Source organism: Thunnus thynnus, chromosome 16, assembly GCF_963924715.1.
Source record: "Thunnus thynnus chromosome 16, fThuThy2.1, whole genome shotgun sequence".
NCBI classification, from domain to species: Eukaryota; Metazoa; Chordata; class Actinopteri; order Scombriformes; family Scombridae; genus Thunnus; species Thunnus thynnus.
Window position 1 is genome coordinate 5,570,160 of NC_089532.1, and position 17,051 is coordinate 5,587,210.

Consider the following 17,051-nt stretch of genomic DNA (forward strand, 5'->3'; position numbering starts at 1 on the left):
TGAGCACTCAGTTACCATAGCAACCAGTATGGCAGTGTTTGCAAACTGAGCCTCCTGTGAATGCCACGGTTTTAAGACTTTTTTTCATTTTTTATGTTGCCTCTGGTTGTCTGTCAGACAGCTATGATTGCAGCGTTTGGCTGTTACTTGTTAGTTATTCAGTTAATTTAAAATATGTCCTGGCCAAGGCCCTGGTTGAAGGGAACACTGCAGAGCTTGTGTTAATACTTCAACATCTTGCTTCTGCTTAAAGAACTACTCAGGCATTGGCAATTTAGTCTTGTCCTTGAAAAGGTATTCCCTGCACCAACAGCACCATGTTTAATGCACACTGTAGTAGTAAGTGTCTTCTTGCAACAAAAACATCTTTTAGATGAGTGGGGACATAAAATTGAAATGAAAGTCAATATAAATCTTTCTGCTTCTTTTTAAAAAATATGAGTATTTGTTGTGAAAAATTGGTAAAAAACTAAAAGCCTGATCTTTAGTCAACATACAGAAGAAGACATTATTAAATTAGTTATTAAATTATGGTTTTAGGTGCATTCCGGTGTGCTGTGACCAGTGTGCCGAGGTGCAAAGTGCACCTGGAGCGTACTGAGAAACTCAATGGAATATGGACCAATTTATACTTCCCACATCCACATAGCAACAACATTGTGCATGATGTAAATATGCCCATGTTTGTGAGGATCCACATAGACTGTTCATGTGCAGCCCAAAATGTATGATTACATGGATTGTACATGCCAACACACATGTGTGAGCACGTGTGTTTGCAGACACCCATGGTGGTGTACAGATTATCACGTGCATGTCTGGTGTCCAAAGTATATCTGGTCCTTTAGGGGCTGGTGACAATTCTGGCCAATTACAGTACATCAGCTTCTTTCTTTCAATGTGCTGACAGCTGGTAATGACATGGAGGCCAGATCAGATTTTCCAAAGAGGAAATTAATCTAGAACATGCAGAGATGCAAGTGTGAATACACAACAGGGGTCTATTTGGGTGTCCCATCATCAACATAAGGCTAAACTAGAAATACCTCACAGTTGTGTGCCTCCACCAAGCAGTCAAGTTGTATTTTACACCCATGTCTGTCCAGATTCATATAATATTGTTGTGAAGACTCTGAAGGAATTTCATTAAAAAAGGTATTAAATGTATTTTTCTTGTATGTGTTCACACAAAGTTGTAGCCATGACAGTAGACAATGTTTCAGATATGGATGTTGCTGCAAAGAAACTACAAATTATAAAGCATGGATGCTTCACATACATCTTCAACCTGGCAGCACAGAAGATCTATACAATCACCGCAGTTTCAAGGTGGGCACCCAATTTTAGTGTGAAATATGGTCACAATCTCTCCTTCTGTTCCTGAGTTATGGTGTTGAATAATGGCCAGAAAAGTGTTTTTGCAGAAAATTATGATGTCACAGTGAAGTTGACCTTCGAACTTCTGTATATAAAATGTCATCACTTCATCATTTTATCCTATTAGATATTTTTGCAAAACTTTGTCATTATTAGCGTGTGAATTCTTGAGTTATGGCCAAAAACGTGTTTTGTGAGGTCAGAGTGACCTTGACCTTTAACGACCAAATCCTAATCAGTTCATCCTTGAGTCCAAGTGGACATTTGTGCCAAATTTGAAGAAATTCCCTCAAGGCGTTCTCACGAGAATGGGATGGACAGACAACCCAAAAACATAATGCCTCTGGCCAGGGCTGTCACCGGCGCGGAGGCATAAAACCTCACAGAACATGGATGCACTGTACAGACGGGAGCTCTCTGAGGAACCAAGATAATCTAAAAAACAATATTTTAAAAAGTCATCAGTTCTCATTTTATTTTATCAATGCATAATTTGACAATCAACATCTAAACAAAATGTTTCTGAGGAAATAAACCTTTCAAACCCGCCTATTCAGTTTTTGTTGGAATGTGAAGGGTTAAATGAAAGGAGCCCCTTTGTCTCCCTATCAGAATTTTGCTGCCTCTGCAGTTGCTGGGAAGGAAATGCTATGCTTTCAGCTCTGTGATTGGTGGTCCAATTGTAAATTTACAAAGGGCTGAACAATAGTAATGAAATGAGAGACTAATTTCAAGTCGACCAATCATATCTTCCCTCTAAATGGGTGGGCTTTGTTATCACTAACTTTATGACAAGTTCCACCCGCTGTGTGGGACACAAATCACAAGCTGGCAGGAAAAAATACCCAGATAAACTAGCTAGCTAGCCTGTTGGTTCACAACAGAAGCCGCAAGTAATGTTACCGCTAGTGAGGAGGACACCGTTGCAAATTTATTATCCGCGCTCTTTTCAAGATTAACTTTTAATAAAAAGTTGGAGTTAATGCAATCATCAAAGGGTAAGTTATTTAAAATCTAATAGGCTGCTGTGCCAACTGATTTTATTCTGCCCGCCGCTGCTGCCACAGTTTTGGATATGTTAAGGTCATTATGCAGAATTAGCGGTCAATCTGTAAATTTACCAGCTCAGTAGTCATTATGCACAAAGACAGTTTTCCCAAATAAACCGTACATATATATGTTTAATGGGCCGCTGTGCCAATCTAATAATATTGATATTATTTAATAATATTGCTTTTTTTGTGGTGGTGGGTTCTAAAATACCATGATCGCTGTTCACTGTTCACGGCTCTGAAGTGTCTGTCGCTAATGGTTGCTTGGCTGTGTGTGCGCTGTCATGATGTGTAGGTTTACATGAAATTTTGTTGGTTTTGTGTGGTAGGAGGGGTCGACTGTCAGCTTGTGTTATGAGGCCATTATTTGTAAGGAGGATTTTGCTTAAGAAATTAGCTGGGTTTTTTTTGTTTTGGTGATAACTCTCGCTCTCTCCGTGCTGTTTGCTCGTTGTATTGCTGAGGCTGGACTAGTGTCTAAATTTTTGTTTCAGAGCTGGAATTGTTATAGGTAACTTTTTGCAGTACTATAATACTTTTTTCCCCAGATGAGGGAAGTGGGGTCTGAGGGCCAAGGTTTAAGAGTCACAGTTCGCTACTGACTATGCATATTGTGCCGCTGCCCTGGTCTGAACAGGCAGGTGGCAGACTGTGCAAAAAACCCAGCCTTTGTAGCCGCAAAAATACAAAATAGGCACAGCAGCGCTTTCCATTGTGTGCCTCCGTACAAAAAATCTAAATGTTTTTGCAATTTTCCTGCCTTCTTTGTCATTTGCCATCCTGAGTCTCTCACTTTAAAAACATTTACAATGACATGAATGTGGTATTCCAATACTGAACATTGTACAGAGCATATTGAATATATATATAGATTAAATCCTTTTATATTTTTTTTATAGTAGCAACAGTAGTTGTTGTGGTACTTGCACCTCATTGATGCCGTAGTGAGAAAATCGTATATCACTGAAAGACTAAGTGTCAGAAGCTACAGCGCAAATTAGACACTGTTCATACAAGAGTGCGTGACATTCAGAACGTGACTAAACAGTAAATAAAAGTCAGTGCTCACTAATGCCACACAATATCTGTCAGGAATTTGTCACCTTAACAAATTGCTGTACATTTGCTACCCTCGGTGATTAAATAGCTTCTGATTATGATAAAGTTTAATACGTCATAACAAAAACACCAGTCTCACAGTGGCTACAAGACCCCTTACTGATGACAGGAAATGTTTTCATCAAAGTTTCACTACTGCAGGCCTAGATGTTAAAAAAAAAAACCCACACTTCTAAAGCACTATCTTTCGCCTATTCTACCTTTTTCCAAAAATATGCACTGGTCCATGGTACGGCACTGTGTGTGTGCGCGTGCGTGTGTGTGTATTTTGTGGATCCAGATAAGAGTGTGCATTTATGTAAATGTGTGAGTGGGAGAAAAATAAAGATATAGTAAGACAGAGATATAAGGACAATCAGGAGTATGTGCATATATGTGTGTGTGTGTGTGTGTGTGTGTGTGTTGTAACTGTAATGAATGTGTGGTCTTCATTCTGTGTTCTTTGAACTGTGCAGGATGAGTGTCTGTGTTGACACATCTACATAATTGTTTTGTGTGTGTAAACCAACAAATTATGTAGATAGAATGAATTGTGTATATAATTATGAGAGGTGTGTATGGACAATATCTGTCACACCGGCGGTGCGAGTGTGTATTTTTGTGTGTGCGCATATAGGTGTGCGTGTGAATTCTCAAACAAATGCTTACATGCAAATACACTTGTGCATGTGTGGCTGTCTTGTCATGTCTTGCATGGATGTGTTTTTGTGATATTTCAGTGCTGGCGTGTATTTGCGTATGTGTGTGTATGTATGTGTGTGTGTGTGTGTGGTACTGTATAATAATTTGTATGTGTGTGTCGATGTGTGTTTCTCCTCTGCCCAGATGGCTGTGCTCAGAGGCTGGAGCTTCTGAGATCTGTTGCCAGCGGTGAATACTGATCAGAGATCACTGTCACATCTACAGCACACAAACACACACACGCATGCACACACGCACACGTCATCCGTCTTCAGTCACACACACCTCCACTTCCACATGGCCGAACTACTAATTCACACAGCCACTATGTGTCCTACATGCTGATATTTTCTGGCTCTGCAGGTCACGGCTGCAACACTGATTATCAGGCTGTCTGTCACACCTGAAGATTGACACCCCTGCTAGTACGAAGCATGACGACACTGTGAGATTTCAGTTTTATGTTGTGATTATGATATTTAATCAGACCTGTTTAAAAAAAGACGGTTGAAATCTGTCTTGAGTGGCTGGATTTACAGTTTTTACAGATTTTGCAGAGCCAGATCTTTGTATCTTCAGTCGACACTTTGGAGATGGAATTATACTGAAAGACGCTAATTATAAAACAAGATCAAAGACAGATACTGTATTTCACTTATGTCATTTAAGTAGTTTGGCCTGGATGATATGGTTAAAATGAATATTACTATTAATAACAATAACATTAATGTTAATAATTAGGGGTGCAACTAATCATTATTTTCATCATCAATTAATCTCTATTTTCTCAATTAATCGATTAATCATTTAGTCTATGAATTTTCAGAAAAAAGAGAAAATCCCAATTATAATTTCCCAAAGCTCAAGGTTATTTATTCAAATATCTTGTCCAAAACCCAAAGATATTCACTTTGCTGTCATATATGACAAAGAAAAGCAGCAAATCTTCACATTTGAGAAGCAGAAACCGGTGAATTTTTGGTATTTTTGCTTGAAAAATGACAAACGATTCGATAATTATCAGAGTAGTTGCTGCATAATTTTCTGACAATCGATTAGATATTCGATTAATCAACTAATTGTTGCAGCTCTAAATAATACACATTGACATTATGAATTTTTCTGAAATTTACAAAAACATCACGATATGGCAGATTTACACAAAATAATCCGCTTGATGACCAGCGCAAAAACTAGTGTTTCATTGTTTTACATAACATCAGAGAGTAGTAATAGTAGTAGTTATCACACATGTAGAACAAAAATTCTGTAACAAATTGTGTTAGCTTTCAGTTGAAAGTTACTTTGAATCATTAATTTGGACAACAAAACTTTATAAAATAACTATAATATTGCAGTTCACTGAACGTCATAAACAACAATACTACTCAATTAGTGTCAATCCCTAATTTGAATATTACTTTTATGTAATGTGATGAATCAAGATATCAGCCAAAGGGAAAAAATATAAAAGTTCATCCTCAACATCGCAGCTGTTATAATTTAGCTATTCTGTAAGTACGTTCTCACAATGCATTGTTAATAGTGCTACAACAATTAATAGATTCATTGATTTGTCAACTGACAGAAAGATAAGTTTGATAAGTACTTATTCATTGAACTCGTTTATCAAGCAAAAATGCCAAACAATTGCTGGTTTCAGCTCCTCAAATGTTAGGTTGTGCTGCTTTTGTCTGATTTATATAATTGTAGATTGAACATCTTTGTGTTTTGGACAAAACAAGCTGTCATCTTGGGCTCAGAGAACTTGTGATTAATGACAATTACTCTAAAAAATATTTGACAGATTAATCAATAATAAAAAAAACAACTGTTCTCAGGAGCAGTGTTTTGTTGATGCTGGGCATTTTGAGAACAAAACCTTTTTACTATAACAAATGTAACAAAAAGGTAAATCACTCTACACCACAGCATTAAATCAGCAATTCACTGCAATATTATCACCTTGTGTAATTACATGTGTAAGTTCTCTGGTAATTTACAACTCCATAAAGTGAATCCCACATCTCCTGACCTCCTCCCACGGCTCCCAGCTGCTCCTTCACCTGTCGACAGGTTCCCACTGATAATGACACGATCTGGAAGATTACTCACAATATGCTGCAATGAGGGGTCGGTAATGTTCCTGATGACAACACCAATAAAAAACATTTCCTGTAATCTGTATAGGCAGCCTCATTTGAGCCTTCTGACGGACAACATGTTCTTGTTATATGTGATGAGAGGTGCTACGCAGAAAAGCTCGCTCTGCCTTATTTGATAATCCAGACGGCAGTAAAGTGAGTTTGGAAAGCGGGGGGGAATCTAATCCTCTGGCAAAGTATTTGTTGAGTCGCTGGTGTTGATCAATAACATCATCCTGCATATAATATTTTGGTCATTTTCTTCTATTGGGCAGTAAAATCTTAATATCCATATCTAAATCCCAGGTCTAATTACATGACACAAAAAATTGAGAACGACTGTAATTAAATGGATTAGACATTACTGGATCAGACATTTCTCCTATCACCACCAACCCTGTTTTAAACCTCTGCCTCAACCTTTTCTGTAAGTGGTAACAAATCTTTTGAATACCTTCCTGCTCGCACAACCAAATTGTTCTGCTGCAAGGATCAAACATGCCCTCTTCGCTTCTAATCAGCTCCTAAGCAAATGAATGCAAATTACTCTTCAGAGGACGAGCCACAGCAGTGTCCATCACGCCCCGACACACACTCAGAGATGTAGTTAGTGTGCACAGTGCATGACGCTCACGCACAGACACACACACACACACACACACATTCTCACACAACACACCAGAGCACGACTGAACTCTGAAAAACACATACATACAAAAATGCACACAAACACAAAGATATTCCCGCACGTTATCCCACACACTACAGTTGTGCACTCACACGCACACAGACACACACACGCTCAAATAATATTCCCGCACTCGCATTATCCCACAAAACGTCCTCATCACACACACACACACACACACACATACACACATAAACACACATACACACTCAGACGCAGTATCCCGCTCTGCCTTCCCAGACAAAATGAAAGTGAGGAGGCAGCCGCATCACACCTCCAAATGGGCTCTGGGTTCTCAGAGGACTTTCAGCGAGGGGAGAACTCGCTGCTCTCCTGTGGCTGTCACCAACACTAATCTGTCTGTCTTTCTCTATCTCTATTTCTCACACACACACACACACACACACACATCTCTAGCCAGTACAAACACACACCAATGTATGAATGTACACATCTTTTTTTTCTCCCCGTTTCTCATGCACAGAAACATCTACAGACACACGCATACAGTACACACAAATACATGTGCACGTTCACACAAATTGTTTCTTGTGCTGTGTAGATTTCTCTCCCGTGTTGCGCTGTGTAGATTTCTCATGCATGCGCACATGCATGAGCCCTGTCAGTGCAACACATGAGAAAGTGCATTATAAGCCCAGGCTTCCTCTGCATTCCAGCTGTCCCTGCTCGACAGGTATACTGCCTTTCTCTAAGAGGGTTTGCAATGCAATCGTTTCTCAAGGTTCAGTTCCTGAACTGAAGAATTACGACGCAGGAACCTCTCCTGTCGCATACCAGACATAAACAAGAAAAAAATAAAGAAAAACGGCAAGCGCATACTCACACAAAAATGCACAAAAACATCTGCATTTCTAAGCACAACAAGGCTTCTAAAACCCCACCTCCCCTGAAAAAAAATATAAAAACAGGATTTTCTATCACAAACTGAACATTACCACAGTTCCAAGTACAAAGAAAGATCAAGCACAAAAAAAAAAACCACCAAGTATTTACAGTAGAACACATGCACACCCAAACATCTGCCGTGTCTGAGCGTGGAAGTAGAGGTGGGTTGCACATTTTGCACGGGGGGTTCTCAGGTTTCACTAGGTAGGGAACCCCAAGGTTCTCCCAGTGAACGCCGTGTCGTGCACAGCTCAGGAGCAGCTCTGAGAGCTTTGATCCACTTACCCGAAGGCACGAAATGAAGAACTTTGTTGGTCTCCATAGCTGAGCAAGTGGTGGCGAATGCACACTTCCTCTCTCCAACCACCTCCCCCCCAAGTCAACCCATCATGGTTGTGTTATCCTGTGCTGATGAGTGTGAGATCACCTCTGCTCCCTTGCTCTGCTCTGTTTCTGACTGCCTCTCAGACACATGCAGTGACTCAGCCCCACTCTGCCTGCCTACTCACGGTTTTGCCGCTGGGTCCTAGTGCCTTCACTTTTCTTCCTCTGCTCCTTTATCCCAGCCCACCACTCAGCAGCCTATGGCTGGCCAGCATGCAACAAGGCAAACCTCATGTCAAGACACACCTCCCCAACACACTTCTCTAAACACAGCAAACCCTACATGCAACATGTCATCCTCTTGTCAGCCATATCTACTCACCTGGTCGCCATTATGCTTTGTTACAAGGCTTAAACTGACTAAACTAGTTTGACCATGAGTGTGAACTAATCTCTCTCCATGATCTCATTCGTATACGTTTATACTTGTTCACTTATACTAGCTTGTGTCAGTTTACAAAAAAAAAAAAAACAGAAACACAACCAAGCCCCAAACCAAGCTCGACAGCTGACAAAAAGTTTCGGTTCACAAACTGCTCAAAAGATTAAAAGATTGAAATGACTCACTCTCTTTTTTTTTTTTTACATCTCCCTTTCACTCACACACACGTAGCTACAGACAGACTCTAGTGTGCTGTTCATAGTCTTGGTCTAGTCTGCTGCTAAAAGTTTTCAATAATTCAACATCATGATGAGAGAACTATTGAACGGCTATAAATATTAATACGTAAAAGACAGACTGTAGCTCTCTTCTAGTCATCAAACAATCACACACACACACAAACAAAAGCTATAAATCTCTAACCTCTGAAAAGCCAAATTATAAAACACTCACATGGACAAACCAGCAAAAAATAAAGCTTACAAAATCAAAATATTATTATTTTATTATTTTCTTGTCATGGTATGTTTGATTTTGAACTGATGATTGGACAAAAGAAGTTATATACAGATATCATTAGTTGATTAACAGCAAAAATAATCAGATTAATGGATAATTAAAACAGCTTTTAGTTTCAGCCCTGATCAAAACTAACAACCCTGCACTGATGCAAGAAGAGGATGACAAACATTTATTGCTGTTTATTGCATTACAGTCAAATAAAGTAAAGCAGAACAACATAAATCAAGAATAAACTACATTCAGAACTGTTTCTAATTTCAGCTATTCATTTCCATGTTTCCAACTGGCATTATAGAGGGTAAAATATGGCAAAGAGCACAGACGAATCCATCATACCTAACTGAAGTGACAGTGACTAAGATCAGATTTGTGCTGACACTTCCGCATTAACTTGCCAAAATCTCCAGCCCCGCATAATGGCAGGTCCAGAACACAAACCGCTGCTGAGAGCGTGTGGTTTCAGCTTTCAAGTCCTGATTGAGTGCATTCATTGTGAGCTCATATCAGCCAAATACACAAATCCAATCAATTAATTGTGATTTGTACTAAGGACCACAAACTGCAAGGGTGATCCCATTATTAGGTTGAAATTCATATACACAAACACACCTCCCTCTGGTCATTTCCATATTTTAAAAAGACATTTTAGAAAATCTACTGTTATTAGAAATGATCCTTTCTCAGTAATAAATATAAATTAAGTGAATGAGCAGTTTGCCCAAACATGGTAATAATCATCACATGCTGGATGACCATTTAACAAATGAGCTCACACAAAGATGTTTTGCACTGTCTGATATTTGCATCTGGTACGCAGTTATCCTTCCTATGACCCCTATCAGGCATTGTACTAGCAATTTACTGTAACTTCAGAGCAAAGTGATTTGACGTGAAAGGTTACATCCCTGGAAAACATTTAACAGGGCTCCCTAGGATGACCCACAGGCACTGAAATAAAGCCCTCTGATCATATACGCTGTTACCAAAGAGGCAGCATCACAAACTTCGACATCGTGATGTTCTACATGTTGACCCTGAGGCTTGTTAGGATTGTCATGACACAAGCATAATTTGGAAATTTCATGTTGGATTTAATAAATGTTGCATCACACAAAAGGAGAACACAGATGAGTAACTCAGAGGTAATACAATCTCCCCTTTCCTCTGAACTGTTCCAACATATAAACAATAATAAAAAAAACTACTATTATCCCTACCTACTGTTACAACAACAGTGTGGGTACTATTTGGTGTTTTATTCAAACACAATCATGAAGTGCACCATAGTAAAGCACTATACATCTATAGTATTTTTGCTGTTACTACTAAGTGAGCCTAGTTTTTTTTTCTTTTGAGTACCGTTACATCTACTTATCATACCTTCATGATTAACACTTTTCTGGTTACAATAACTGTCACTTAGGGCTGTAGTCAAAGTCAAAGAAAATCTTGGTCGACTGAAATTCTACCTATTCTTCAACCAATCAATTGGTCGATGGAAAAAAAAATCTGCATGTATCATTGAAATGTGACATAAAGGTTTGTAATTGAATTTTGTAAAATGAACACAAGAGAGCGAAGATCCACCCAAGAAGCTAACCGGCTAACGGCAAAGATCAACATAAACACCGGGATGTTCCGTTTTTCTGAGAAAAACCTGCTTGTCAACGGGCAGCAGAGCAGTGACTCTCTGCTGAGATGCCTGAAAGCAACCTGCAGCTCTGGAAGTCTGTTAAGCAATTTATTAGCACACTAACAAACTGTTAGCCTGCAGGCCTGAGCTAGCTCTTAGTTAAAGTCAGCACAGACATAGATCTGTTTCATCCTGATATAATATACAAAATATATAGGACTGAAACCTAACCCGAACACCAGCAATGGTACAACTAATGAGAATTTGGTCAGACAAGAGTATATCTACCAACTAATCAAGCAACCGACCAGAAGGTGTCAACCCTACTGCCACTAAAACAATTAGTGCTTGTCACTTGTTGCTCTTCATCTTAGCAACTCACTAGTGTTGCTGATTCTTCTATCACTCCTCCTTTGCAATATCTAAAAGTTGCTGCACCTGACCATGTACTATAGTTAGGCCCATGATCCTGATAAACTAACTCAAAATAAAAATGACTACTGTAAGTAGATTGAAATTGCATATTAATTCCTCTACTTCTCTCTACGACAGAGGCGTTTGCTGTCGTAGGATGCAGCTCTTATCAATGATCTACTGAAAAAGGGAGTCGAGCTTTGTTTCCAACACTCTGCGTGTTTTGCTGAAGCTGCTAAGCTCCACTGAATGATTTAAAGTTGGAATTTTCTAGGGGCGCCATTTGTTAAATAAATGAAAAGCAGAAAGGGAGCAAGAGCTGAATTTTTTAATGGACAGAAAAAAATGTATGTATATTTATGTATCTGTGCTTAGTATTAATATCAAATAATATGAATGTTTATATTAAGTGCTACACAGTATTTACTAGTACTAGCCTACCAGAAAAAGTCCATATTGATTGCTTAAATAAAGCTTTCATGAGGGAAATCATGCACGTTATTTACTACCATTTAACATTAACATTTTATTGATCATTAATGTGTCATTGTTGACACTGTTAATTTAAACTCTTTCCAGTTATTTCAAATGTCTAATATCTTTATTTGGCAAAAATGCTTGTAAAGAGTTAGATTTGTAATGAGCAGTTTGGTTGATTAATAATAATATAATATAAATCCAGCAGACACAGAGGCTACAGGATCAAAAAGTTAATTTCCCACCCTGATGTAAATGCTCTGTGAAAGGTCAGTCATTTGCATAAGCCTGCAAATATAACATCACTGTGTGTGGTATGGCCAGTGGGTCTGTTTTGCATAAGAACTGTTACACGCTTTGAGGGCAAATGCGTCACTGAGTGAGCCAGGGTGCATCCTCCCCGGAGGATAATTCAAGTGTTCTCACCCACCATCAACCAGCAACCCAGGTGTCATGGTGGGTATACTCTAGTTAAACACCAAGCGGCATGGTTACGTTACAATACCATGTCTTGGTATATGTCAATAAAGGGCAGTGAGTAAGGAGAGTGTAGTAGTTGACGGACTGGAAAAACAAGTTGCCTGTGACATTATCAATGAAGCCTTGAGGTTGGATTTACACTTTCTTCCATTTTTCTCATTTACTGATGCCAAATAATTCAAATCTCATCAATATGGTGGATCATCAGTGCACCTAAGGTGGAGTCAAGTTAAGCACAATGTTAAAAAACAAAACAAAACAAACAACGACAACAGAAAACCCCCCATAACCATCTGTATGCGAAAAAATGCCATGAATAAAAAACAGTCTGTTAAGAACAAAGCTGTGGGGTGCATTCATGTAATCAGTAATCCTTGATTTTATTTGCTTCCTTTTTCATTTCCCTTAAAACGACATTCTCTGTTCTTAAATTTCTGTTCTCACATCGAATGTTTTTGCTTTCGGTCTTGACAGGTTGAAGTGGAGGATCCGCTTGGTGCCTACAGGCCACCTAGCAAGTGACTGACAGAGGTTACTTGCTTGGTGTCATGTCAGACCTGCCCTACCAGTACTCCTGTTTTCACAATGGTTGCTGCTTGTAGTTGAAGAACTGCTATTGGCTAGTAAATTTAGGAAAGCATATGTGTTAAGAAGATGAGTAAATAACGTAAACTGAACTGAAACCCCTACTCCCAAAATGTTTACTTTACATGTCAGCTTGTACAGTTCTACTCAGAGGACCTGAATAACTGACTATACAAGAACTTACATTTTCTTGTTTCTTGTTAACAGGATTTGTTTTTTCTTAAAGTCCATGTAATTCCAACACATTATACATGTTAGAAAATAATTGCTGGAAACATGAAAAGACTGAACTATGTAGTACTGAACTGTCGAGTCAGAGCATTTAACTGTTTTTCACCATTTCGGTGTTAAGGCTTTTTTGGGCAGGCCTGAAATGATGGCTTAATGACGTAGAGGGGTTACTAGCACGACCGCTCCCCAACTATATAAACACTAGAGCGCACATACTCATAGTTCCTACATTTTACACCAAGTATTTTTATAAACATTCATCAGAGACAACTGGGATTCATGTTGGATAATCTACTGTTACTGGTGAATGGCGCCATTTTCAGTCAACGTGAGCTCTCAAGGAGTCATTTCAAACCCAGCTGAAGTGTCTGTTGAAGGGTGGAGCCACCAGCGGCTTCAGCTTCAGCACCAGGTGTTCGGCCGGAAGGACGGGCAGGGTCAACGGAGGCGGCACCAGCAGCGACCGACACCAGCTGCAGCCCATGGCTTCAGCTTCAGCACCAGCTGTTTGTCTGGGAGATCTCCGGGCAGAGGAGGAGTATTTGACGGGCAGCACTTCACCAAAAAGCACGGCACGAGAGGTAGTTGCTCCAAGGATGATAGCCACATCGAAGCTACCAAGGACTTTTTGGCAGAGAAGTGAGTAACGTTAAGCGCGCTGAACTCCATTGAAAAAACCGACAATTTAACATAACGATGAATTGTGATGGATCGCTTGTTAACTAGTCATTTAAGTTACATTTTTACTGATATAAGTCCACATTTACCCACAAAATAGATGCAAAATTAAACCGTGGCTCCTAACAATACTTTATTTTTAAAATATCATCCATGTTGCTTGTCTTACACCTACAAACAATGCCTATTTTTAATTGTGTATTTTTGTACAGGAGTTTGGTACAAGCATTGCTAACTCAGAGGCTGTTCAGTTGGTCCATGCTTTCAGTGCCTTCAGCATACACACCCCCAGCGTTTGAGAGCAGAGAAGACTGCTTATTTTCCACAATTTTGAAACCTAATTTTAAATACTTGGCATTTTTTTAATCATTCAAATTTGGCTGGGTAGTGTGACAAACTAAGAACATATTTATTATTGCTTTACACGGAATTTAAGATGTGAAGCAACTTGTGTAACTGGTTTGCAGTCTGCATATTCTCCACAGCTGTTAACTGTCCGGTAGCTTTTCTTTGCCTTCATCAGCGAGGTCACTGACAACATTACAAGTGCAGGTATGTTTTATATCACTAATTATGCAGAACTTCTGCTACTGAAGAAAATAAAACTTTGTAGATGACACTACTAAAAAGGACAAGCCAACTGTGTCAGCCTCAAGTGTCTGTTAAGATGACTAGCTGATAGCATGGTGCTTAGCAAGATTTTTGACTTGACACTGAGTGACCTGGCTTCTATAAATCTCTTGTTATGTCCTAACAAATCCCTAACATATTTAGTTTAACATAATAGAAGACGAAAAACAACATCAAATATTTACATTTGAGAAGCTTTTTAAGCATATTTGCTTAAAATATACTTAAATGATTCATCATGGAGGAGTGTTGGCACTCACTATCATAATATCACAAGCAGGGAGACAGAGTCATGTAAACAGAAATATTTAACTAATTTTGTACACTAGTTGTAGCTGACCTTGCGGCCAGAAAGAAGAATCCAGTACAGAGCTGCTGTTAAAAACAAAACAGCTTCCATGTTTGTACAACATTAGGCTTCCATTACCTTATCTAGTACTCTTCATTTCAATTACACCCAAACTTAGGGGAGATACAGCCTACTGGGTCATAGAGAGCATATACAAGTTGTGGCTCTAGATACTGGAGTTAGACCTTTAAGGCTTATTTTTGACTGTGGTTTATGCAATCAGTTGGCAACAGGCAGAACTGGAGGGCACAAGTGGCATCACATAACCTGCCACAGCCATATGCTTTGTTCAACTGTCCCTCACACTGGACGCTTACTGTCTACTTACTTCAAGTCACTGTGGACTTAGAGCCAACACTGAAGGTTTAAATCCTAATTTTCATTTATTCACTACAGTATATGTGTTGTTTGTTTTGCCCTGTTTCTTCTTTTCCAATGCTTTTAACAATGTTTTGTGCTTAGGGAATGTACAGTAAGTGCTTTTTAGGCTGCTTCCCTGCCATGCATAACAACAAAGTTCCACCTGGCAGGCCCCATTTGTGCAACTGCAACATGCAGCGTCTTATTTGATCAACTGCCAGTCTTCTTTTGGTGCACACAAAAGATACAAAAAAATACTGTTGCCTTATTGTTTGATAACAGGAACGAGATTCTCATGAAGAACTTTGCCCTCACGCAGTTACACATCACCTTGGGCTCTGGGTGCTTATTATTTTGTAAAATGTGTAAAACATGTCCTACCTCAGAGCTATGCTGTCCACAAATATACATGGGGCAGGTGCTCTTGGCAAATAGTTTATATAATTTGTAGGGTTCAGGAATACCACAGTGCCCTGTTGTTATGCAGTTCAGCAGCGATTTGGACTGATGTCTGCCTTGTTTGGGTTAAGGTGATAGCCTAAAGCTTTGTGAGTCTATGTTAATAAAGTGCCAATTTCCAATAGTTTACTACATTCCTAAAATAGCAGCACCATGCCAAGCTTCAGAGGAAGTGCATGCCACACAACACAACAAAAGTAAGTGTTTTCCTTCTTTTGACCGATATAAAGTTCACATGGGCACGTAAACACAGAATTGATTAAATGCTAAAATTGTAATGTTGCGTAGGTAGGTGTACAGTACGCAGTGCAGAGCAGCATGAGTTTGCATTTATTTCTTTTGACTCAGCTGGGTTCGTTTTTATTTAATATATGTATTAATATAATGATGTTTAGCATGTATTATTTGTAATTTTATTGGATGAGTTTATATTATTTTGTCCAGACAGACACAGTATATATAGTATATATGTACTCTTATAGTCTGACAGAGGCTGCTGTCAGCCTCCCTCTCTCTCTAAAAGAAAATCCCAGTGTGCCTCAGACTCCAGCTGAAGGCTTGAAGCCAAGTCTGCTTCTTGTTTCTGCTCAGAGCGACACATCTAGTAAAAACTGTAGCTCGCTCTTGCCAGCTAATTGGCATCAAAAGGTAGTTCCATCACATGCCTGGAGTGGGAGGTCTCTGTGTGTAAAAAACAAAGATAAAATTCCAGTTTCAGATGATACTGTGTGCAAAGGGAGGCATCTGGAATGACCCTGCAGTTACTCTGTGGCTAGGCATCAGCGGGTGCTATGAGGCTGGAGGTGGGAATGGCCTCCAGGAAGCTTACAGCTTCGTGTGTGTGTGTTAGTGAGTGATGAATCACCACTTGTGAACTGCCTTAACCACTAAAAAGCAATAAGGTGCACTGAGAGAGTTTAGCAGTTAGGACCCCCGCCTCTGGAACCACATGTACCGCCCCGCTGGCCTGGGATTGAATCCTGCCAGAATCTTCTATATGGTGTGAGTGTCTCTCTCTCTCTCTCTCAGACCTCCTGCTGTTTTAATAAGAAAAAGCAAGAAAGCAAGAAAGCCACAAAAAATAAAGTGAGGGTTTATATGTGATAGGGTGTAACACTCACAAGGCCCATGGGGCATTTAAAAGTTTGACCTGCACTCAGGAGACTCAGTTACATCAAGTCATTTCTGCGTTCCTTCATCACTAGAGAAGAAACACAGAACAAGCCATCTTAGACCTTACTAATCAACCATCAATCACAAAACATTGGCAATACTATAAGCAAACAAAATTAATCAGAGGAGATATACAATGCAGCAGAGGAAACAGAACAGCATGACAAAAAGGTACAAATAATGTGACCATTTTTCCAGGATTTTACTTGAATCATTTATCTTGATGAGATCTCACCTCAAAGTCAACACTCAACAATCATTGAGATGATCCAACAAGCTGCAGTGTGTACCTTTTCTAAGCAACAGAGCAGGAGCTTAACACTGACA

General features: G+C 39.4%; 1 protein-coding gene across 8 annotated transcripts in view; it reads right to left on the minus strand.

Moving 5' to 3' along the window:
- The window catches only part of slc4a11 (solute carrier family 4 member 11), a 127,083-nt gene that overhangs the window by 95,582 nt on the left and 14,450 nt on the right, over positions 1 to 17,051 (minus strand). For 2 of the 8 annotated variants that reach the window (XM_067613403.1, XM_067613400.1), the window contains exon 1: positions 8,253 to 8,438. The exons of 3 other annotated variants lie outside the window; for them this stretch is intronic. In XM_067613403.1, the coding sequence (XP_067469504.1) occupies positions 8,253 to 8,289 (37 nt within the window). In that variant the 5' untranslated portion in view covers positions 8,290 to 8,438. Of the gene's footprint in view, positions 1 to 8,252; positions 8,439 to 16,672; positions 16,697 to 17,051 lie in introns of those variants that run through there. 3 more of the 8 variants (XM_067613402.1, XM_067613404.1, XM_067613406.1) reach the window with 3 other exon arrangements.